This window comes from Sinohyriopsis cumingii, chromosome 2 (genome assembly GCF_028554795.1).
Source record: "Sinohyriopsis cumingii isolate HCF-2022 chromosome 2, ASM2855479v2, whole genome shotgun sequence".
Classification (NCBI taxonomy): domain Eukaryota; kingdom Metazoa; phylum Mollusca; class Bivalvia; order Unionida; family Unionidae; genus Sinohyriopsis; species Sinohyriopsis cumingii.
The window spans coordinates 126,156,482-126,183,161 of NC_142962.1; the positions used below are offsets into that span (position 1 = coordinate 126,156,482).

Here is a 26,680-nt window from a genome sequence, read left to right on the forward strand (position 1 = left end):
GCTGGATCTGGCCTCATTAGCGATTTTCTGGCTGGCAGAAAAACTGGTCCATCAACAGTGCAGCTCATCATATGGTGGCTAATGCATTGACCCTGCCTGCCAATCTTGATTTGATATGTCGTAATGTGCATTTGCACTCCACATCACCAAAACTACATCACACTGTGGCTTTAAGAATAACTCTATTTGGTCCACCTTTGCTGTTTAGGGGCAAAATTATAGCTGTTCAGAGGCAGGCAGCTCAGGAACTTCCCCTCCAACTAGCTGCTCCACCTTTATCTTCATTTAGGAACCTGACACACCAGTCACATTGGATGGACAACAGGCGAGCCAGGAAAAAGGGCTGTATTACACTCCAATGCCAGGCACAAGGGATCTTTTGCATCCCAAGGGTCATTCAGATCTCAACCTTGTGCCAGCAGACAACAGCCAAATCAGTCTAATGAGGCAATCTTACAGGGGAGGTAAGAAACCAAGTTTCTCTACCCCTGATCCTCCAGCTTCCCAATGCTGACTTAACACTTCTACCTTCCACAGACAGTGGCACCAGACTCCTGCAGTTCTGATTATGTTTGATCAGCATATTCCCACAAAATGGACAGGTGACCCAAGTCATTTCATTGGGGCTCTGGACTTTGTGTAGTCAACAGCTGCCTTTTCTCTCTCCCCTGATTATGGATATATCATCAGATAGAGAGAAGGACCATATTTTGCAGGAGGATACACACTCATTCACTGACAAGTGGGCAGTGGAAATTGTACAAATGCAAGAATCTCTGGGATTCTATTCACGTTTGTTTGTTATCAAAAAGGCCAACAGTAAGTTGAGGCCAGTCATAGACCCGAGTTGCATGAGCAAAATTCATTCTTCTGCTAAGTTCAAGATGGAGATGGTTATCCACCTTGCCATCAGAAGGGATGAATATGCAGTCAGCCTTGGTCTCACACATGTCAACAATCATATCCTTAATTGCCTGTTGTTGCTAATCTCAATCTCTTATATTTCCCTCATGTCCACGTCTTGCAGATCATCAATCTTGTTGGGTCGTTTTCCAACAGGACATGGATTTCAGTGAGAGAGCAGGAAAGTAGGATATCACCCTTCAAAGTGGGTTATACACTTGGCAAATTTTGATCTCTCAAAGTTGCCACATGAGGATTTCAGTTTATGTAATTAGAGTGATCCCTGTTAGCATTAGAGCACAACATTTTGATCTGACACATTACAGAAGCTATTGGCTGGCATGCAGAGTGTACCTTCTAGAGTTTTTTGTCGGGGGATTTAGCTTTGCAACGACAAAATCTGTATCTGGTGAGTCCTGTGGCTGCAGCCCAGATGACCCAATTAAACCAACACAGCCTCCTAGATTTTATGCATTTGACAGTAAAATGATATCAGAAATCATCTACTTAATCTGATTGAGTAGTCACAGATCATATGACCATAGGCTGTGATGCTTTAAGCAAGAGAATGGATTATCATTCGCATGGTGAATCCAACATTTCTTCCCTGGAAGAATACCTGTGGTTTAGGTAGAATACTCAGCATTTCCTCCACGTGTTACCTATTCTCCTAATATTAATGTGGTTGGGGAATGTAAGAAGAAAGCAAATTTTATTGTAAATTATATTTCTCCAAGAATACCCAATCATGCAGGGTTCTTACAGTCTTTGAAGGTTTTTTGGGAAAAATGAGGTAACATTTTCAAGGCCTTGAAAGTTTGGGAAAATCAAGCAAATTACCCTGAGGTCTTTAAACGTCTTTGAAAATTGTTGTTAGATTCGGATGTAGTTGAGTTTTCCTGGTTTCTTTCTTTTGATGACCTGTACAGTTTCATTGCCACTGCAATAACAAATAAGCATTTAAATTTCATCATTAAACGATATTGTAGTATTTTGCATTTGTTGTTTTCTCGTATAACATAACTTGTATACAAAATGTTAGCGAAAATAGGTCTTGGAAATCTATGTTTGTGGTCTTTGAAAGTTTTGGAAAAGTCTTTGCATTTATCATTCAGAATTCTATATGAACCCTGTCACCTTACTTGAAGACCCTCCCAACCAGCCCGCTATGCATGGATCCTTTATGGAAGATCACTCAGTTTAAAACTCTCAGTGATGGCAAGGGGAGGTAATTGACAAGAGTAACTGCCATTTATCTATCTGATATAGGTAGAAAAGACGACTTTGTCTTTTAGTAGGGCTGGATTGTGGAGGCAGCAGACTTGTATTCCTGATGTTAATGTGATTGGGTAAGTATTCTTGTTGAAGTGGCTGAGTAGTCTAAAGCATGACACCATTCCAGATCACTGCCATCTTACCTCTTTCTGTGGGTTCAAGTCTCAGGCTCGGCTAATATGGGTATGTGGTTCTTCCCGTGTTTTTCCTCCAGTATTTATACTGTCTGCCTGTATAGCTTATCATGTGCTGAAAATTGCATTAAAACCCAAAACAACAACAATTATTGGAGAAACATAATTTTGCTATGAAATTTGCGTTCCCCCCATAAATGCAAGTTAAGTTTTGAGTTTTTAATGCCAGATTCATTGGTGGAGTGAAACATAATATGTTCTTCATCTAAGAATAACCAGAGTCTGCATTGTGTTACTAATACTGGCTGATTAAAGCGTCACACTTGCTTCTAATGACCTATCAGAGAAACAGGCTCACTCACTGGAAACAACATTCCTTTCAGAGGCGTTGATCTTTCTTGCATGACTGGGCAGCAAGTATGTCCCTGGCATCTATATATATATATATATATATATATATATATATACTTCTTGAAAAGTTTTTTCCCATTACATTGTATTTCTGATCAGTACAATACAAAAACTATTTAATATCATGTAATTAAAAAACAATGACTTTTTGATCATGCTCAGGCTATGTGTGAAACAAGCACAAAAGCTACTGAAGCTAACTATTGCTTTGAAGCAAAAATCAATTCATGTTTGTGTATATATATATATATATATATATATATATATATATATATATATATATATATATATATATATAATACATGATACATTGTAGTACAGCTAATCCCAACTTATGTGATAATTGCATTTGGTTTCACTGCCATAAATTTTCTTAAAAAATATGTCACTCAGTTAACTTAATACCATTCATTTTAGTCACTTATGAATCTGAATCTTTTTCTTTTAGACAAATAATGTCATTATTTTTTAGTATTCACTAAGGAAAATTATATTTTAAAAAATTCATATGAAATTGCATTCATGTAAAAACTGTCTTCAGTTTTTTTGGGGAAAATATTTTTTCTTCAAAATTCAGGAGGTACTGACTCCAATTTGGGGATGTAAGAGAAAGACCTAACATGTGATTCCTGTATAAATGGGAAAATAATATGTACACATGATCATGATGATAATAGTAATCAGAACTTATAATAATAACAGTACAGTACTATAACCAACAGCATCACAAATACTATCACTTCTGCTGCCTCTGTTATGCCACTCCATTAACCACATCCTCCACTACCACCACCATATTATTTTAGTATTAACACTTACAAATCTGCATTGAAGTAAATCTTGTACCAAATGCATTTCAGGTCATGACATGGAAACAGAATCAAATAACAAGAGTTCAGATGATGCACAAGCAGGGAGAACGAATGTTTCAAAGAATGAAAATGGTGATAAAGAGACTGATGGTAAACAATTGGAGAAATATGACCCAGTACAGACATCAAAAATGTGACATTTAAATAAATGATCTTGAGTCTGGAACAGCTTTAAAAGAGATGTTGGACTACCCTTATGACTATCATAGTGACTGTTATTATTGTTCAACTTCGTCTTTTGTGTGTATGTGTCTTTTAAAAAGATTTCATATAATTATGTAAGTTTTTGTGTGTATTTGTTTGTATAAATTAAAAGCAATGTCCCTCATGAATTCCATGGAATGATAATTGATGGTATATTGGTATTCAGAATAAGCAGACATTTTAGAGGACTGTTTAAATGCAATAGCTAGGATTTCTAGGAAAAGGCTTCTTGTGCTGTCTAATTATGGTACCCCTCAGGCATTCAGTGTAGCTTCCATGTTGGTCATCTTAAAAATCTTATCGCTGCTCTTCCACAGATAAAAGATAGTTAGGGCCTTTGGTGGCTGAATGGTCTTAGGGGCACTTGTTTTAAAGAGCTCACTCACACCTCACCTCTCTTGGGTTAAAGTCTCACTTTGTGAGAAACTGGAGTGTATAGTTGTGAGTATGGTGTCTCAGTTAAACCACATTTCTTCACATCAAATCTTTCCTCTAAGATTTCTTTTTATAACTTGGAATACAGTAAATGATATTTGCTATGTAGTTTCAAGTGCCTCAAGTCCAGTGTAGATGTATTAGTAGTGCATAGTTATTTATAGGCTATACTTTTAGCATTATGTTTAGTGTCTGATAGACAATACATGGAGAATATTGCTTGAGGCAGTCGATTTTCTGATGGTGAATCAGTCTAACATTAAGATATATTTATCAACATACAGTCTCCAACACAAACATAGTGAATTAATGATGAAATTGCTGATAAGCAACTCAGTTTTCATTGTAAGTGTTGTTATGACTCTATGGTGTTAAACTAAGTAACATAAAAAAGTGAAATCAACAAGTTCAGTAAAATGAAGAAATAAATTCATTTCTCAAAGTTACAAGTAAAAACCTAAGAGGAACTTACAACATTCTGAATTAAATCCCAGATAATGCTAAAGATTCTTTCACAAGTCCAGAAATATAGAGTGTTCCAAATGAATTCCAATACTGATTGTGCTGGTGTTGTACCAATAATTTTGAATAGGTTGATGTGAAAAGAGTCTTGGATTATCTCAGTGAATTCACAATAATCCCAAAATAGTGATTCTTTTGAAAATATTAATGTAATTACAAATAAATAATTTTTAAATAAATGACTCCTCTCAAATTATATATGAACACAACTGAAAATGATTCCAGAGACTGATCTTTAAAAAGAAATTAATAAATTTGTTTATTAGAACCTTATAAAATAAACTGACCAGGATGTGGGTCAGAATTTCACTTCCAGAAGATTCTGAATTTTGTAAACAGGCTAGACCTTGAACTCAAATATCAGTAAACAGCTGTTTAAAAAACGATAAATGTCGGGTACACCACAACTACTTTGCCCTCAATAACACACAAAGGTCTAGCATACAAAATAAGTATCCATAACAGTGTATACAGTTTTTTCAATTGGTCTGTATTATGTGTGATGCAAGTCATATGACCTGAGAAATCTTGACTTGTGTATTTTGACTGTTGAGAAAACAATCTTGGAAATCAGTTTTCGTCTAAGAATGATTTTTACATTGTGATAGATTGCATTATGTGAAATAAAGATATGTTTCTGAATTGCAACTTTAATTGTATTTTACTCAAGTTAGAAAATAATTTCATATTAATGTATATTCAGGGAATGTATTCAGACACGATTTTGGTCTTTTATCAACTGTGCACAAATAATCCCATATATTCACTTGTCTTTTTCTCCAGTGGACACAACCTGTTGATATGCAAGTCGAGCTCTTTTTGCAGCTTTGGCAAAGATTTCTGTAGCCTTCCTTTTTATCACCACTGATTTATATTCTCAAAGTGCAATCGTTTCTTTTCCTTCTCAATGATAGCCTTTTTCCTTTCAAGCTGGTGCTTGTATTGGCGACATGCAGTGTGCATATTCTGAGAGAGGGCTACATCTGTTCTCTCATGCAAGAAATCTTTCTTATAGTAATTAATAGAACTTTTTCCAGATGCCCTCTGAGCTTCAATTTTTCTGTAAGCAGCTTCTTTTGTAGGTGCTGTTCCAAACTCTTTCAACCGTGATTACCATAATTCAGATCTTATTGCAGAGGTCACAAAATGCCAGTCCTCTGGCATTCAGTTTTCTTATAAACTTTTTGCTCCAGCCATTCCCATTTCCATACGTTTTTAACCTTTGAACTTTTCGTGTCGTAGTCTCTCTCAATAACTCGGGACACCATGTTTTGTTTTTCTTTCCATTGCCATCAGTTTCCATTACATGAAGATTCATTGGACAAATTTAAACCTTTGACTAATCAGAATGCTCTTTACAAGAGTCGTGTGCTAACTAATATATGAAACAAATAATTTACAAGGGTCGTTGCTAAATGGGAGCAAACAGACATTTTTTTACAAATCGGATCGGAGATAATATAAAAAATGGACTATATCATTCTAGAAAAATCTGATTCAAGTCAGGAGAAAAGCAGAATTCCGCTTTAAAACAGAGTAAATCATGTCTGTATATTACCACTAGGTACAAATAAAGTAAATTTTGAATTTGTATTATATGCTGCCTCCCGTCCCACTTACCACCCCCACCCCCAGTGGATTGTATTGTGTTTTTATGCTCTCTATCCATACATTCATCCATCTGTCTGTTGTGAATTTTGTTTCTGCAAAACAACTTGAGTTGTCCAGTTTATAAATTTACCAAACTTGGTGGATCTCTTGCTCTTGGGATAATGAAGAACTCGGTCTTTGTCAGGGTCAGAAACAAAAAGATTAAGGTCACTGTCTGAAAAAGGGAAAACTGGTTTCCTCACAGTAATATTAGTTCTGCATCACAGACCTTAACCTAACTTTGTTGATAGTTCACACTTAATGTAATGAAGAAGTATATTGATTTTGGGATGAAACGGTCAAAGTTCAAAGTCACTGTGACTGACAGAGAAAAAAAAGGTTTCTGCACCAAAATTTCAGTTGCTTAAGTGAAGAACTATTAAACATGGTGTGTGCATTTTATGTGCCATTCACAGATGCTTTTTTGGACGTGAACTGTTTTGCATGCTTTTTTGGATGTGAACTGTTTTGCATGAACTATACTGTTAAACTTTAGATATAGTAAGTTACAGCTGGTCATCAATTATAGTTCTTAGTCATAATACAAATATCTGCATAGTTCTGTGTATCTCGAAATTATGAGTGTACTTCAGTGATCTCCCTATTGTCAATAGTTGCTGTCTTTTCTAAACTAATTAGAGAAGCTAGGTGTAATAAATGGAAATTATGAATTTATGATTGATACTTTACCACTGTGCTTCTGTGTGGAAAATGAATTTGAATATGTCCTAACACTGTTGAGTGTAATGGAATTCAGAACAGGTAGACAAATCTTTATGCACAATTCATTTTCTTCCACAAATGAGATTTATGGTATATTTCTTTGGCAAAGCATTTCGTTGATTTAACTTAAGTTATAAATCATCAGATATCTTGATTCAAATAACAGTGATATTTGATTTCCTCTGGGAACAAAATTTGATAGCTATATATATTGTGTGAAATTACAATTAGCTACATTTTTCATTTATTCTTGACAGACTCTCTGAATAGTACTTTGAATCCTTTCAGTTGACATGACCATGTAGACTGCTAGGAAATAATTTTGTATCTTTCAGCTGACATGACAGTGTAGACTGCTAGAAAATAATTTTGTATCTTTCAGCTGACATTATGTAGGTTTGATTTAATTTATATTTGATTTAATTTAATTGTTTGTTTGTTAATTTTAATTTTTTTATTCTTTTACATGCTATTGTAATGTAATTTTATTTACTGGATTTGATATTTTCCAGAAATTCAGTTCAGTTTTTCGAAAACCTAATATTAGAACTTTGTATCAAATGTTGACCTAGTTCCTGACCTTGATTCAGAATCAGTAAACAACTTTTTTTCTTTTTCTTTTTATTCATTCTTAGTGTGGGATTTATAGAGTGAAATCAAGGTCATACTGGGAGTATGTGATGTTAAGCATGTAAAGCTTCTATCTTGTTCTAGAAAGTAATGACGTGACCCTCATACAGGAATCTGTTTTGCATCTTAAGTTAGTGTATAACCTTTTTCTATAGAGAAATTAGTCCGTTGGGCTTTTAAACACTATGATGTCAAGGTGGGTTTTTTTTTTGTTGTGACCAGTTTGAGATGAAATTCTATTTTATGGAATTATTCTTTTACCTGGGAATATTTAAGTGCTCATACAGAATTTCTTGTAACTGACAAGCCTTGTTTAGATCTTAGAAAGTCGATCCACTTGAAAGAGGATACCCTGATTTATACCCAGCTTGTGCAGTTACCAGCGCTATGGCAAAGAAAGCTCTTGAGAAAGATGTTGACAAGGAAAGTATTCCTTTAGCTGACACATGTATTGGTCAGGCTTTTGATGAGGTCATTTTCACTTCTTGTTTGGATCAATCAAAATGTATGGATCACAGTGATCCTCTTTTAATTACTCATTCTCTTTATTCTAATCAGGGTGACAATCGACAATCACTTGTTGTCGAACAGGAAAGAGATCCTGAGATCTCCTGTTTGTTTCAAAGGGCCATTAGTGAAACTGAAGCCACTGAAGTGCTTGTCTGTTATTTCATTAAAATATAATTCTTATGAGAAAATGGAAACCTCCCAAGGTACCTGCTGGTGATGAGTAGTCAGTGAACTATACAATTGTAGTTACAAAATTGAACAGACAGGAAATACTTAATCTGGTTCATGAAACTCCTTTGGCTGGTCATTTGAGGATTAATAAGACTTATCACAAGATCCTGACTCACTTCTCTTGGTCAAATATCAAATGGGATGTTTGTAAATACTGTAGATCTTGTCAAACTTGTCAAATGGAAAGAAAACCCAATTAGAAGGTACCTGAGGCCCATATGCAACATATTCCTGCATTTTACGAACCATTTAGCAAAATTATGGTAGATTGTGTTGGTCCCTTACTTAAGACCAAGTCAGGTAACCAATACTTGTTGACCATAATGTGGGCGTCCACAAGGTTCCCAAAGGCAATTCCTTTGAGGAATATTAAATCTAAAATAACAGTAAAATCTCTGATAAAGTTTTTTTTACTCAATTTGGCCTTCCCAAATCTGTCCAATCAGGTCAAGGATCAAATTTATGTCTGGAACTTTATAGCCGATTATGCTTGAATTTGGCATCCAGCAGTTCAAGTCAAAAGTGAAATTATGGTTCGTACGAACTACAGTGGAGAGAACTTTTGAGTCTGGTAATAGAGTTCTGTCTCTCTTGCTCATGCATCAAAATTTTCTTCAGATTAGGTATTACGGCCCTTACAAAGTGAAGAAAAAAATGAATGAGTTAAATTATAATGATAGTACTCCTGGGATGTAAATAAATTATAGGAGCACCAGTATATTGAAAGAGATGGCCAGGTTAAACATGCAATTAATTTAGTTGTACCTGTCCTACTCATTGAAGATTTAAGTGAAGGAATATCTACTGATATTGGAGTGACAAATCTTCGGAATTCAGATATTATGAAAGATCTGGATCAAAACTCACACATTTGCAACAGCAAGAAAGAAATGAATTTAAACAGTTATTATTTGAATATGAGCACTTATTTCCAGATGTTCCTGCAAGAACAAATTTTCCATAACGAAATCGTAAATTCCAAACCTGTGAAACAACACCTGTACAGGATCAACCCTCTCAAACAGGATTACTTGAAAATAAAAAAAATTCAGTATTTGCTGGAGAATGATTTCATAGAGCCAGTAAAAGTGACTAGAATTCACCATATATGCTTGTTCAGAAACCAAATAAAACTTTCCTTATGTGCACTGATTATAGGAAGGTGAATAGTGTGACAAAAGCAGATTCATTTCCATTACCAAGAATCGATGAATGTATTGATAAGATCGAAAATGCCAAGTATGTCACCAAATTTGACCACCGGCAAATTCCACTAACAGAAAGAGCAAAGGAAATTTTGGCATTCCTGACTCCAGATGGACTTTATCAATATAAAGTGATGCCATTTGGGATGAAAGAACCACCAAGTACTTTTCAACATCTAATGAATATGATCACTTCTGGTCTAGATAATTGTGATGCTTACATCGATGATGTCATCATCTACAATGACATCCGGAAAGAACATTTAGCAACAATTCGGAAATTCTTTGACAGACTCATTGATGCACATTTGACAATTAATTTATCCAAAAGTGAGTTCTGCCATGCTAGTGTAACTTTTCTAGGACATATTGTGGGATATGGACAAGTTAAACCTATACATGGTAAGGTCAAGGCTATCTCAGAATTCCCTGTGCCTGTTAGTTACAAGCAATTGATGCAACTTTTAGGTATGGCTGGATACTATTGGAAATTTTGTTCCAATTTTTCCATAATTGCTGAACCCCTGACAAATTTATTGAGTAAAAAAACACGTTCCTTTGGACTGAAAAATGTCAGGAGGCTTTTGACAAGTTAAAAGCTATACTTAAAAGCATGCCAGTTCTTACAGCTCCAAATTTCAGCCAGTCATTTAAACTGTCTGTTGATGCAAGTGATGTTGCAGTTGGAGGAGTTTTGATTCAAGACGACGAAAATGGTGTTGATCATCCAGTGTGCTATTTTTCTAAGAAATTAAGTAAGCACCAAAGAAATTATTCAGCACTCGAGAAGGAATGTATAGCTTTAATACTGGCATTACAACATTTTGAAGTTTACATTACTTCAGCTCCTTCTTTGATTATTGTGTTTAGTGATCACAACCCCCTTACTTTCATTGGCAAGATGAAAGATAAAAATCAAAGACTACTAAAGTGAAGTTTGTTGTTACAGAAATATATTCTTAACATCAGGCACATCAAGGGAAAAGATAATTTAATAGGAGATGCACTTTCCATTGTATAGAAATGTATTATTTCATGTACATTGTGTATAATTCATAAGAGTTCTTATGTTTTTTAACCTCATGTATAATTAATCTGTGGTAAAAAGAAAGCTTTACTATATAAATCTTTCTCTTTATGGGGGAAGTGTTATGTATATTTGATTTAATTTATATTTCATTTAATTTAATTGTTTCTCTGTTTTAATTTTTTTATATTCCATTACATGCTACTGTAATGTAATTTTATTTACTGATTTGATATTTTCCAGAAATTCAGTTGTTTTTGGAAAACTGAATATTATAATTAGAACTTTGCATCAAATGCTGACCTAGTTCCTGACCTTGATTCTGAATGAGTAAACAACTTTTTTCTATATTTTTTAAAAATTCATTCATAGTGTTAAATTTAGAGTGAAATCGAGGCTGTACTGGATGTGACTTTAAACATGTAGAAATTCTGGTTTCACCAGAGGGTTGACCGTTATGTGGGCATCTGTTTTGCACAGTAGCCAGATTTAATAGTGATGTTTTAAGAAATAATTTTAGTCTGGCCTTTAAACACTTAGACGTCAAGGTGTTTGTTTTGTTGTGACCAGTTTGAGTTGAAATTGTATTTTATGGAATTATTAATTCTTTTCCCTGGGAATATATAAGTGCTCATATAGAATTTCTTGGACAAAGACATTTATTTTAAAATTTTATTTGGAATTAAAAACTGGAATATTATTTTTTGTGGTTCAACAAGGAACTGTTGACTCGTCATTACTATACTGACTACATCATACATTATCGCCTACCATTTTGGATTTTTGTCAGGACTCGAACTCAAATTCATTAGAAGATCTTATTACTATGACTTCTAATTTTTAATTCTTGTTTTATTCTTGGATTATTTTTGGATTTGATTCTTAAAACCATAAGATTTTTTCTTCCTTTTTACCTTGTTTTTCGAAGGAAATAAAATTATTTGTTCAATTATACAAAGCTTGTTGTCTTCACTGTTTTCTTGTTAGTGTTTATGAGAGCCTAAACATGTAACAAACAGGTATAGATTTATTATGAGTCCAACAAGTATAGGTATATTAAGTAGTCCATCAGGTATATGTATATTATGGAGTCCAACAGATATAGGTATATTATGGAGTCCAACAAGTAAAGGTATATTAAGGAGTCCAACAGGTATAGGTATAGTAAGGAGTCCAACAGGTATAGGTATATTATGGAGTCCAACAGGTATAGATATAGTAAGGTGTCCAACAGGTATAATTATAATAAGGAGTCCAACAGGAGTCTAACAAGTATAGGTATTTTAAGGAGTCTAGAGTATTTCAAGTCAAGGACAGTTTAGTTGATTGTGAAGAAAGGTGATATCCAGAGTAGGTCCAGTTATTGTTTCAGAGCCTAATTGAGATCATGGGCAGTTGGTATGAATTAGTATCATCAGACAAGTAGCTTTGATAGGTTGGAACCTAAAGGATCAGGGACAGAAGTTTTAGGCAGAGATTCTGACCCTGCAGGAAGGTCTGATTGTTAATCATGGATCCTTTGGATACAGACATATGGACTGCATTTAGACCGAATGATTACATGGATTAAGTCCATGCAAGGTTCTGGAACCAGGTGATACAGAAAAAGGTGGGAGCTCAGATAAATGAACCCTTAGTAAATATTGCACTTATGATAGGTAAGATTAGATTATATGGTGTTTGAAAAGATAATGGTGGTTTTTTTGGCATGTTTCCATTCAGGTGGTATCAGAGAATAGAAAACAAATACAAAACTGGAAATTCACCTCATCTTCCTTTTTTTTCTTCATCTTTATTACTTCCTTTCTCTTTCTTCCCTCTTCATGAAATAAAACATGCATATTTTCTGAGTTTTAAATTAAATGTTTAATGTTGTCTCACCTGCTTAGCTTAGTGTAGTATAACCACAATCTATAATATACGCTTGACTGAAAACTTAACTATGCAAGTGTTGATGCAAATCATAATTATAATAAACAGTCATGTCTACCATAGTTGTAATGAAATACAGCAGTTTTAGTCAGTTGCTGATATAGATGATGACCTTTTGCCCCTCTCCTTCCATGAATATCCTCTTCCATTTGATGCCAAGTGTTGGTTACTTTCACAGACTATAAAATCCAGATGTTTATGTGCATACACAATAACATGGGCACAAAGTCATGGGGAGATAGAAGGCTGTGACCTACATCAGTAACCAAATTCAAACCCCCCACTTAACTACTACTCTTCTTTTAATCATGCCTATTATAAATAAATCTCGTTTTACCACAAGCTCAACTTAAGGTTATCAGGGTAGCAAGGTGCTTTCTATTAAATGTTACCCATTTTTAATACTTACTTCTTCTAATCTAATCTAAAGATAAGATTTATTTTTTGTCTGCATGATTTAAAACAACAATTCAACACAAGCTTTTATAAGCTTTTTACCAACTTTGCATAGAACAAATAAGTCATAAGAACAGCATGATTTGCAAGACGGACAAACACAGCATATATAGATACAATTAGACAAAACACACAGTGCAATATCTGCAAGTAAAGCATTTTAAAGGGATTGATTAAAAGTGAATTTAGTATCTGGATAAATTAAGACCACAATTTAGGATAATTTCAACAAAAATAATAATTGGTACAAATTAAAATTTTTATTAAATTAAGCAGCACCAAATTAGGAGTAAAGGCATGTTGCAATACAGCTTATATCTAATTTAAAAAGAATGGTGCCAACAATAAGATTGTACATAAGGACAGATAATACAATAACAATGAAGAGCACACACACACACTCTTAAAAATGGTAACATAAACATTAGCTGTCATCATCATGTGTATATGGTTTTCTGATGATGTAACACAACTACCTAGAATTCCACAGTCCATCATGATGTACAGTGAGCTTTTGAAGTGAAAAGACGAAATCTTGTTAACAACGGTGAACTCGTGTTTTGTTGGGGTTGCACAAACCGTGCTGATAAAAAGGCGTTCAGTGGCACTTCTTTGACATCCCAAGAGTCATTTATAATCAGGGACCAAAAACAGAGCAGTTATCAACTGAGAGATATGTACTTTGGCTTGCCCAGATAAATTGCGAAGGATATGACCCATCTAAACAATATCATAAGGTGTGCTTGGATCGTTGTATAACTGGTATGTATTGGAAAATATATCATGCTTGCAAATTATTATTGAACAAAAAATGATTTTTGTTTTATCCTAGGTTAACACAGCCCTGGCTTTGGACACGGCTAATCGATTGATTGAACGATCGAGAAAGATGTTGTGGTGAGAGAACAAAAACAATTAATGTTTACAATCAGTACTATATATGTTTTTATTGCACTAACTTGTAACAGTTCGTACATATTTGATGTAAGCACATCTGTGATTGATCAAAATGATGCAATGACAAAGTTAATGGGGGCCCCGAGTGGCTGAGTGGTCTAAAGCACTCTCCGTTCCGGATCATTGCCATCTCACCTCTGTCTGCGTGGGTTCAAGTCCAAGGCTCGGCTAGCATGGGTACGTGGGAAAGCCTGCCAGTAGCTTCTCGTGGGTCGGTGGTTCTGCCCTGGGTTTTCCAGGGTTCTTCCTCCACCAGTTATACTGGCCGCCATGTATAGCCTATCTTGTGCTGAAAAATGGCGTTAAACCCTAGAACAACAACAACAACAACAAAGTTAATGCACATGTTAATCAGTCATATTTGTTCCTTGAAATTCCCTAAAAATTGTCTTGATTAATCAGCTAGTAATGAGCATGTGGCAGAACCAGATAAATAGCCAAGCCGGCCAAAGCTTTTCAGTGTATTTGTTTAAGATCCAATACACCAATTTTGTTAACAAAATGTACATGTACTGTATGCACCATATTACTGTTTCAGGTAAGAAGGCTGACCTGTACGATTGTACAAATCCAGATTGGGCATCCTCCTTAAGACTGGGACCAGTAACAGCAGACACAGAAGCCTCTCAAGTGGTACGCAAGAGTTTAATTGAGAAAAGAATGAAAGGCTCAGCACACAGTTGCTGAAGCATTAATAGATTTGCAAAACCAATTGCAATTAAATGAATTACATCGTATACCAGGTTCAGACAAAGAAACATAATGCTCCTCGGTGTTCAATTCTCCTGAAAGGCCATTTAGAGAACAGGTGCAGAATGACTGACATCACAAGTCAGATGTGTGACGAGCTGAATTTTTGCATTTTGAGAATATGGCATTGAAAGAGAAGCAGAATAAAATTAGAATTTCACCCGAGTTATTACAACATGATCCAGAGAAAGTCAAACACTTTACAGGACAAAATTACACTGTATTGATGGCACTTTTCTAGTTTCTGGCTCCAAGTATTCCCGAGACTTCTAAAAGTGCTCTAAATAAGTTTGAAAAGTTCATGCTGCTACCACTGAAGCTAAGACTAAATTTCAGTTTGCAGGACCTTGGGTACAGACTTCACATTTCTCCCAGCAGTGCAAGCACAGCATTTTCAGACATTCTTATAATGTGTATTAAGATGAAATCTTTGATTCTGATGAGTTACAGATGTCAATGCCAATTGTATTCAGAAGACATTTTGGTGTCTGAGTATCAATAGTGATTGACTGCTTTCAGGTATTTATTGAGAGACCATCCAATTTATTAGCAAGAGCAGAAAACTGGTCAAATTACAAACACCACAACACAGTGAAATTTCTGATTGGAATCAGTGGCATCACTCGGGTTGGTGTCACCCAGTGCGGTAGCTCATGGTGTCACCCCCATGGTCCTCCTTCCGTAACAAACCATACAGAATCCTTAGTAGTGTCATTTTGGTGTCACCCCCTCTGATGGTGTCACCCGGTGCAGTCCGCACCCCCCCCGCATCCCCCTAGCGACACCACTGCTGTGCCTGCTAGTCATGTATTTAACTATGATCGGTTATCCGCTTATGAAATCCGACTAGACCGAGCAGTGTGTGCTCTGTAAAATTTGCAATTTTTCATTTTGGTGTCACCTCTCTGATTGGAATTAGACCACAGGGTGCAGTTTCTTTTCTCGTTAGTGGATGGGGTGGAAGAGTATCAGACAAATATATAACTGTGGTCTTTAAAAAACAAACACTTGTGCCAGGAGATTTAGTACTTGCTGATAGGGGATTCAACATTCAAGTAAGTGTGGAATTAATGTGTGCAGAAGTGAAAATACCTGCATTCACAAAAGGAAAAACTTAGCTCTCACCAGTCAAGTTAGAGGCAACAAGGAAAATTGCACACAACAGATCACATGTGGAAAGAGTAATTGGTCTTGTCAGAAACAAGTATACCATTTCACAAAGCACAATACCAGTTGACTATCTCCATTGCAGAAGTGACACAACACAACACAAAAAGGTAGCACGGTCCTACTCACCTACTTGTGATTGTAACAGATATTGACACATGTTAATGGAATACAGTTGCACTTCACTACCATAGCAGTAAGTTTTATATCAACAGTAAATAATTTCCAGCATTGTAAGTTTAAAACGTTTCTATCCTTGTAATGAGATAAATAGATAATAATAAAAAAAAATAATGATCATAGACAAAGCAAACATTTTCTAATCCTGTTATGTTTATTTATATAAATTTTGTATCAACATTATATATTTTCCAATATTGTAAGTAATTGCCATGTATTTGCCTGTCGTGATCCTGTCATTTTTTTCTCTCTCAACACTTAACGTAATTAAATATTTTTATAAATTGACATGAGGATGTTTCACTGTCAAACAAAAGGAGAAAGAGTAGAATTAATAAGAAAATTAATCTCCATTTGGGAAGATATTTGTATAAACTTACTCTAACCGTAATTAAATATTTTTAGAATGTTATAATATTGTACAAATAATGATAAGAAGAAAATGTTTGAGAAAATGCATGATTTAATACTTAACGTAATTCACAATAGTTACATCTGTCTTTGCACATTTTGCTGTGTTTAGTAGGAACGATACATCTTGGTGATGAAGCTTATTGGGCACGACATTGCCCATAGCCAAAGGAACTACGCAATAATAACTTGAGCTGGTAACTGCTAAAACTTTTGTAAAGGGGTATACCAAAACAAAATATTATATCCTTGCTATTATTTGGAGAAAAAAATAGCTATCTTGAGAAAAAGAAAAGAAAATATATCATCTACAAAGACGACCATGGCCCGAAGAGAGAAAAAAAAATTGGGCTGGATAAAAGACACTGAAATTGTACCAAGTAACCGACAAAATATTCATCATAACGGTATGTGTACACTTCCTTGGGACCTATCTAAAGTGTTTATATAATCAATGATACAGAGTTGCAATTGCTAGTTGACACAGTAAGGTAAATATCTTGGTTATGGGGCACACATATATAATGTATTTAAGGTTTTGTTGATGTTGTTGTATCATAAACCTATTATATGGTTACAAAAATCGATTATTATTAATTATATTTTAAAATATCCAAAGGCCTCTCTCTCTCTCAGTTGACCAAAAATATCAAGGGTGAAAATGCATGAAAAATGAGAATAGAGGATTTTTGATTGTGAAATACCACAATGTCTCTGGAATTATGAAAGGATGATGGCAAATGTTAAGTCAAACCAACCAAAGCAAAAGAAAGAGAATTTTATGGCCAGTATTAATGTTAATCAAGGCAGAATAATGAACTTTAAACATATTAAAATGTTTTAATTATCTATTGTTGGCTCGTCATTTTGCTTAGATTCTATTCCACCTTAATATCCGTGGGCCTGCAAACTAATGCATTGATGAGCATTCATTATTCAAGAATCTGTCTTTGTAGTGCCCTACGTTCTTCATAAAAAACCATCTTTCATGTATAAATCATAAGTGTGACTTATATTGATTTAATCAATGTGAATAAAATTAGAAACTCAAAAATGTAAACAATCAATTTATCAATATGCAGAGATGATTGTGAATAGGCACAAAAGAACATTACATTTTGTAGTGGACACACTCGGCTTGGATGTGAGTTCATTGACTCGGTGAATACACAGTTGCCTGTAATCAGTCTAAACTCCATTCAAACGGCCAATATGTGTATGCACAGTGCAAGCCTTGTTTCCTTTTAATGAAAAATGTATACATTTCATGGTATATCATTGACACAGCGTACATATTATACATAGATTCCTCTGATACACCATTATTCTAGTCAGAAATATGTCTTTAAATCGTTTATAAATAATCAAAATAAAATATGTGATAAAACACAACATTGCCTTACCTCAGCTGGGCAGTTAAATATTTATATCAAAGTTATTTTGGCATTTTCACAGAGTCTTTCACATTTGCATATATTGGTTTTGGTATAATAAGCATAACTCTTTTCATTTACTAATTTATGACAAGTGAGTTTGTCATGTCGATATGCACAAATGCTTTTTGATAATCAACATAATAATAATAGTAATAATAACCGTATTTGGACTGTTCATTGAGTTTTCATAGTTGTACACTCCACTGTTGGCTATACGAATGCACCCATGAAACTCATAAGGGTATTGTCCAGAAATAGTTTTTAAATCATCAGATGTCAACCCATCACACTCTGCATGTATCAAACACTTGCACTTATCACAAATAAAGGAAACAACAGCACAATTAAGTAAACATACAGCACAATGCCAGTTCATTTTTTGTCTTTTTTTAGCAGAAGCACTAAGCATTTTGGAATTTAAACCTAAATAAGATGTTTGTTGTTGTTGTTGTATGGTTTAACGCCATTTTTCAGCACACGATAGGCTATACATGGCAGCCAGTATTAATGGTGGAGGAAGAACCCGGGAAATCCCCATAAAGAATCACCGACCCTCGAGAAGCTACTGGCAAGCTTTCTCACATACACACATTGGCCAAATCTGAGACTCGAACCTACACAGATGGCAGTGATCCGTAACGGAAAGCGCTTTAAACCACTCGGCCACTCGGGGCCCCAAGATGTTTGTTAAATATAAACAAGAAATATAATTTAGAGAGATGTAGAATATATATGATGAAGCTAACATGGAGTAATTTTTTTTTATTGCTATACTAATATTTACGTGTCCCCTAGTATAAATAGGCATCATTTGGCATGTTGCATGCTTTTAATTGGTTAGTTATTCAAAGATATACAGGTATTACATTTTGGGGGTTTACTTTTCAAGTTAGGAATGATAACATTATGTTCTGTGATGACTTTGCATGATTTTGTCTGCCATTTTATGACATTGTGTGCCTGTGTGAAAAATAGCCATTTTTGTCGATAATTTATGGAATATATATTTTTTTTAAAAAACATTTCAGTTACAATTTTGTCAAGATTTGTTTGCTTTTGTTATGCTTTGTCAAACATTGACACGCTTGTTGAGTTTGCCAACATGTTTGATTATTCAATAATATGTACTTAAAGATACAGCATTTCATTTCCATAGTTTATCAAAGTAACTCATAAAAATACAAAACATTTCAAATATGATTTTGTCTGACTTTGTTATTATCCAAATTAATTAATCTCGCAATTTGCAGTCTATTAATGGGGTACGTGTTAGTCCTATGTGTAAGACCTCAATGCTGATATTTATGTTGTAGGCGTAAAAAAAAAACAAAAAAAAGAAATTGTCGTATGTCTTACATTGTAGGACTAGGGTACGTGTATAACCCTAGTCTTTCGGTTTGCTTGATTTATTCAACAATCAGATATTGCAACATAAATACACCTTTTTAGTATACTTTTCTGGCTTTGTGTACCTTTGTTGTGTCGAAGACCGACAAAAGTAGAAATAAAAATTGATAACTCATAACAACATATATTGGAAAATTGCATTTTCTCTCCATAATCAGTCAAAAGAACAAGTTATAAAATAATAACAAACATTTCAAATATGATTGTGTCAAGACTTTATCAATACTTAATCATGTTCAAATTTGAACTGTCGCCAAATTTTCAGTAATTATTTTAGCATAATTATGTTGAAAACTAGTCTTTTGGTTTGGTTAATTTATTCATCAATATATATAACAATATAAATACACTTTTTTTAAAATTTGACTTTGCATGGCTTTGTCAGGCTTAACAGTATTTAGTAGGCCCGCCTGCCATTGATAGTGACTTGTCCAATATCCACAACTTAGCCAAAAACAAAATAATTATATGCTTCCAAAGATTTATAAGCTCTAAGTTCTTGTAATATCAACAAGCTGATGACTGTTAACTACAGGGTTTCCACCATACAATATGGCAACTGTCGCCTGGAATGCTGGGAAATTTTACTCCGGGCAGTTTTTATGTACAAATTTAATGCTGCAATCAGCGACCTAGTAAAAAAGAATCATAAAAAAATCAAATACATAAGTGAGGTGAAAAAGGTCCATATTTTTAGATACCTATATTAAAACAAAGCATAAGAATATTATCCACTTGACCAGAGAAGTCAATGGCAGTTCATAGCAGAAGAAGATTATGCACCCAAACCCCTATTTTATACATGCATTTTTAACATCCAAAGGCCATTTTTGACAGCATGTGGTGCTCACAGTGCAAACGCAAGCCCTTTCCCTGGATGAAAATTTTGAAAAACATTGTCTACTAAATAGCTTGATGCAATTCAGAATAGTTGTCATCCAAGCCGTTTTTGAGATATTCTACTTGCCTTGAATCCACGTGTCTAATGCTATGGGAGGCTAGCTCTTCTTCCTTGCCGACTATTGGTATTTCACTATCAACATACTGCAGAGCAACTATAGAAGGTGTACATGCCTGACATCAATTTCAAGAACAACACAAACCCATAACACCTAGTTCACAAATATATTCATGTCTATAAAGAGTAAACAATAATAGCTGAAAAGGTCACACCATAGCCTTAAGTTAAGAAATTTGCCAGGGGCCATATTACGAAACTGTACCCTGCCACCTTAAGAATTTTGCTGAAAATGGTTTGTCAAAAGTTGTGTACATATCACATGTTTAGACATTGTCTAGTACAATAAGAATAAAGGAAAACTTTTTGTGCACAAAACTAAAAATGGTATTACGCTTTTAGAAAAGTGACTACTTTGCGGCAAAAAGCACTGCATTATTTACAGAGTTATGACTGACTGCATTTCTTTAAAGATTTCAAATTGTTTGCAACCTACAATGCTTTTCGTCCTTGTTTACCACCATAACAGTACAGAATCAAAATTCCTTTACAATGTTTCAATGAATGTAAAGAAGAGATCTGGAAGTTAAAAATTTTAGGAGGGAATGACAGAAATGCTATGTTAGTTGTCAGTGACAGAAGTGAAAAGTTTATAGAACTCTTCTCGAAAACTTAAAGAAATCACACATTTTAGTAAATCATGTGCTTTAGAAGTACTTTTAGACTGATATAAATGAAGCAGTTCCTAACTTTTCATTATTATTCTGGAGATGCTAATATCAGCATCAGTGTTGTGTCTGTGTCGGTTGGGGGGGGGTAATCGCAACACAAGTATAGCTAGTCTGGGAAAGTCAAATTTTAATGAATTAACATCAGACAATGCTGGAATATCATCAACGGAAAATCATCTGTTGGTCGTCATCAGGGTCGAAGACTAGGTTGGGGTGGGTGTATTATTTGCAAGCATTACATTTAAGATAGTCCTTACCATTCCAGGATAGAATTAAGGATCTAAATGAATTAAAATTTGATTGCTCTCTAAAGTTATATACTTAATATCATTTCGTGTTAAGTACAGAAAGTAGAGGAACGTATATTTTGCTTTTAGATCCCTGTACAAGTTGTTAGTTTTGGTTCCACTCGGTTGAGTTCATATGTTATTGCACAAAAGTTGAATTTGCGCATGCGTGCACATGAGCGGGCTTTTCAAAATGGCCGACTCTCAAGGCAGTTCATCGTTGGAAACCGACCATTCAAAGCCGCTAATACAATGTAAAAGTGAACGGTCTATTAGATCATTGCTGGAAATAATTGAAAAAGAAGTTGACAAAGTTGTTGGAAACAATAGCAACTCATCCACTGAGGATAAAGCGCGGTGCAAGGAGCGTTTTATTGAGGTAATGATGTGGGATTTACAGTAGTACAAGTCACAAGGGTAATGTAGGAATTCAACACCCGTCTGTTTCAGTAATGGGTGTAATAAGTACAAAAAACACGGACTTGTATCGTTGCTTAGAACTTATCGATAAATGATATAGGTAATATATATTAGCTCCAAAGTATTATTATATATAGTGCAAACATGATAAAATAGTTAGATCCACAGGACTCGTATCGTTGTTTAAATTTGATGTGTCATAGCCTGGAACGCTGTACTTAATGTTCTTATCGGTACATAATAAAACTGTTTTGCTATAGAGCCCGCGACAATACAGCGTTGGAGTATATATCACGTTGAAATTTAGCAAACTACTTGTGGAAAAATGCAAACTAGGTCCACACAAAACTGCATTGCTATTGCTGCTTACTTATTTATAAATTTTCAATGACTTTCCCTCTTTCTATTCCTATAAGAATGCTTTGTCAATCGAAGCTCGTAAATGTAAATATATCAGCATATGGCGATGAAAGCCTGGAATGCAGAAATCAGGTTAAGTTGAAATATTATTCTTTAACGAAACGAATAAAAATATATTATGCCTATTGGAATTGTAAGCAACGGTTCATTTCATTCAAGAATCATATCCCTAACTTGTACCTACTTGAACTTACTTTAGCATACCTCGACTACCGTTGCATTGCAACAAATTAAAATGTATGTCAACAGAACGTGAAAATGCGTTCATTTGCAAGTATCATATTTTCATTCTGCCAGGATAAAGACAGCACAGTAAGTATATTAATTACACATAAATTAGTGAAAGAGTGTCGATATAGGCTGCTAAGTATGTGATGTTCCTAAAACTTTGATTACTCATTCCAATGTAAACGACATCAGAACACGCTATTCAAGGCCATTATTTGGATAGTAAGACATAGCACTAAAACAAAAACACCATGTACTATGTCTTACATTGTAGGACTACAGTTATATACTTTTGAGAGAGTGACACATGTAAGGTGAAGTTGTTCGCATTTAAAACATGCACAATAGAGAGAATGTTTGGCATACCTGTATGCTACATTAATGTAATGTGAATGAGATTTCTTTGGATATTGTACTTTTGGAAATTGTACATGATCTAAGCACACTGCTAACTAAAATGACTGCTCCCGTGTGCTAAAAAAATCAGCCTGAGTAGTCTAAAGTACACAATCCACAGCAGCTATTAAAATATGGAAAATGAATTTTGTCAGAATAGACAGTACCAGCTTCTGAAAGTGCAATGAATGAATTACCAAACATATAAAATGCAAAAAAAGTTATTGGCTCTTTTTTTATACAATTTACCTCTGAAGTTCAGGAAGTGAAAATGACCAAGTGTAGATAGCACTTTTTTGAAAGGTGCACATCTTGAGTAAGGCCACGTTGTATACTCTATAACCCATATTACACCCATCAATCATACACCAAAATAAAGGGAATTAAAGGTTCTTCAAACTTTATCTTAAATATACAGGGTCTTTTTTTAAATAGCCAGTATAACCAGTGAGGAAAGTCAGGGAAATTCTTTTTCTTTAAAACTCGAACCTTATGCAAAATATGAAATTGTAGAGCGCCACCTTAAAACAAATATAAAAATGTATGTAATTATTTTTTGAATTTTCATATCATTATGTATGATGTTCTGAATAAAATGGTACATTAATATTGATGTTAAGCATGAAAATAAGCTAATTATGCTCATTTTGCTCTTGCTTACATAATTTGCCATGAGGCATGTTTGTGTGAGTAGTGACCTTAATTATGGGGAAATTAGAAGTCTTATAATATAGGTATAGAGTCAACTTAAATTTAAAACTGTGGCAATAACTAAAAGAAATATATAGTGAAAATGTTTCTTTTGATTTATTTGCAATGAAATAAAATAAAAAAAATGATGAAAAAGCAAATTTCGCTTCTTCGATATTAAACAATAGGCAAATATTTGACACTTTGACCATTATGAACCTGATATGTTCCATCCCTTTTCAAACTGTAAAATTTATTGTTGGTATCTCAGAAATAATTCTGGCTAGTTTCATGTTCCTGTCATTCAGCATAACATTGGTTGCTATGTTGACAAAATGTAATGTGCATTTTTAATATAGCTCACTTTTTATCATGGGGGTGGGCTGGACTTGTTAGTGACTCTGACACTCACAAATACTGTTCTGTGGGGGAAATACAGAATTATTCAAAAGGACTGTTTTGATGCTTGCAACTTAAATGTTTCAGCCATACAATCAAAATTAAATCATACAATATTAATACCTATGTTCTTTTTAAGGGGCGCTCACCAGTTATTATGTACTTATTATATCAAGACATTGCAAATATTGTATACAGACGACATTGTTTTTACTGAAATAGACTGTTGTAGAAACCAGAAATGGACAGCCAGTAGTCTGCTTGTTTACACTTTGAGCTTCTGTTTGCATTGAAAAGCCAGTAATTCGACAATATTGGGGATTGGGGATTTGGTTAGAAATTATAAATCATTGAATGAAATGATTTAGTTTTATCCACTTTTTTTATATCCTTGATGCTTTTCATTTTTAAAATCAGTAAGGGGATACAAACATCAAGCACTGCGAATACTAGTCGTGCTATAAGAGCTATTAAAGTCTTTCATAAGTCGACAGGTATACAATATCCTGGTCTCTTTGGGTTCTGACACATTTAAGGACTATTACTAATACATAATTCAGTACAGGTGGGTGGGAGAGTGTGAAGAAATGGCTAAAAGTCATGGTAATAGTGATGTCTCATTTCCTTCAATTAAGTATATTGCAACATTTATAGCAGAAATCGTGAAGGTCATATAGGTACATTTGCTCAAATTCAATTCAGTTTTAATTGTTGTTCTATAATTTATGACTAAAAATAGACTGACCAAAGCCTATTAAATCCTAAATGTTGAATGCTCTGCACCTGAAATGTCATCCAGAATCTTCCAGACTAAAATTATTGATTGCTATGGAGTTTTACCAAGGGAATCAGGTACTAAACTTGGTCAGGGGTCTTGCTAGGATTTTAAAACTAGGAGTCTAGGACTCCCATTCTGGTAAAAATAGGAGTCCCACCATCTAAAGTTGCAGTCCCTCCTTTTCTACAGAATCATCAATACAGACATCAGTGCATCTGTTTTTAGATGGAGAGGTTTTCATAATGTAATCATTCACTATAATATAGCTTCATTACAACAGTCCATTGACAGGATCGCAAATTTACGGTTTATTTATTTGTATACATACTTGTAATAATTTTAGGCAAATAAATAGTATCTGATTTGCTGTTTTGTCCCATATTTTCGCAAATACATGACAAGTCAGAAAACAGCCCAGACCTTAAAGCGCATCTCATGAATTCCACAACAAAGCTTTGTCCCATATGTTTCTGGCCTACATAATTTGCATTTTAATGTTAAATCTTTAATAAAATAATACATAGGCTTTGGTTTCAGTGATTTGTATATTTTTTCTGAATATATTTGCCCGATGGTTTAAGAAAACAATCTAATAAACTGGTACATCCCAGACTTAGTGAAGTCCGCCATTATTTCCCATTTGGCCTATTCAGTATTGGTTCACTTACAGTTTCAAACTAATTTTATGACAAAATAGTGTATAAGAGGCAGTTAATATATATCCAGATCACCGATTCTGATCTTAAAACACAAGTTTGTATGTTTTATCATCAAAGGATATCATACAGGAAATTGATAGTTGCTGCCTTACTCGGAAAAGGGTTAGTGGTCAATTAGCTATCAAAACATAATGCTTGTGAATGGGTAAGAGTTTGTTTGTCAACGTAATTGATATAAAAACTAGATCTAGCTACTGATGCCTTGATGAATACATTTCACTACAACACTAGAACTAACCAGGCTAAGGCAAGGGGCATTTAAAAAAAATATGGTATGGTCAGTCAATGTACCACTTAAATAATCATAGGGCGAAGTCGTTTTTGCTTTCCTGACAGAAGAAGACGAAGTTTACATTTTTGGCGACATGTCACCCACTTATGGATGGCATTTTGTCTAAGTCTCAACATGTCTTGATTCTGAGGTCACGTGCACTGCTTATTCCGCTACATTCGGAAATGAGCTAAAGTTGTTTATTTGATGTACTTTTATAAATGACCACATGTACATCTCTGGGTCTTTCTGCCTCTTGACTTCAATCACTGTAAATATCAGTACATTTTCCCACCAGGCTGCCAGTCGAAGAGTTTGAACTTTCCGCCCAGCTATTGCATCATGTTCTTTTTTTTAATGTACTCTTATAAAATGGCAACATGTATGTACATCAAGGGGTCTTTCAGTCACTGAATTCTGTCATTGTAAATATCACCACAGCTAATTGATCAACACATTTTCCCACAAAGCAGGTGGCTGAAGCAGGACTGGCAAATCTTTGAATTTTGCTGCACACCTATTAAATGCATATGGAGGACTCCTGCCTCAGTGATTTTCTGTGTTCCAGATCAAAAATTGGCGTCCAAATATGCGTAATTAAGTGTGTCCGAGATCTCTGTTGGTGAATAAAAGATCACCTCAGGTGGACTTGTTTAAAGGTTAAACAACAAGATCACATTTTTCGTTTCCTGCCATCTAGAGGATGTGAGCATTATACCTTCTCATCCTTCAGGATCATCCCTCTGGTCCTTCACAAGTAATGAACTCCACTGCTCAGTTAATTTTGTTAGCCCCTCTGTGGACCCAGTGATTATGGTTCCATGATCTTGTCTGGTGGACCATCCCAGGACATAAGCCCCAGAGGAGGGACCGCCTGTTCAGGCATGGATTATCTCTCCTTCACAACAGCCTACAATTACCACCTTTTTCTTTTTGCTTTGGATCATCTCAATCA

At 34.6% G+C, this 26,680-nt stretch overlaps 2 protein-coding genes across 3 annotated transcripts in view; both read left to right on the forward strand.

The window, feature by feature from the left end:
• Positions 1–5,398, forward strand: part of LOC149805769 (uncharacterized) — a 125,757-nt gene extending 120,359 nt beyond the window's left edge. For both annotated transcript variants that reach the window (XM_089950454.1, XM_089950453.1), the window contains exon 19: positions 3,584–5,398. In XM_089950454.1, the coding sequence (XP_089806580.1) occupies positions 3,584–3,732 (149 nt within the window). In that variant the 3' untranslated portion in view covers positions 3,733–5,398. The remainder of the gene's footprint in view (positions 1–3,583) is intronic.
• Positions 5,399–21,577: 16,179 nt separating this feature from the next.
• The window catches only part of LOC149805770 (uncharacterized), a 30,094-nt gene continuing 24,991 nt past the window's right edge, over positions 21,578–26,680 (forward strand). Inside the window, exon 1 of the mRNA XM_089950455.1 lies at positions 21,578–21,783. Within this exon, the coding sequence (XP_089806581.1) occupies positions 21,580–21,783 (204 nt within the window). The 5' untranslated portion in view covers positions 21,578–21,579. The remainder of the gene's footprint in view (positions 21,784–26,680) is intronic.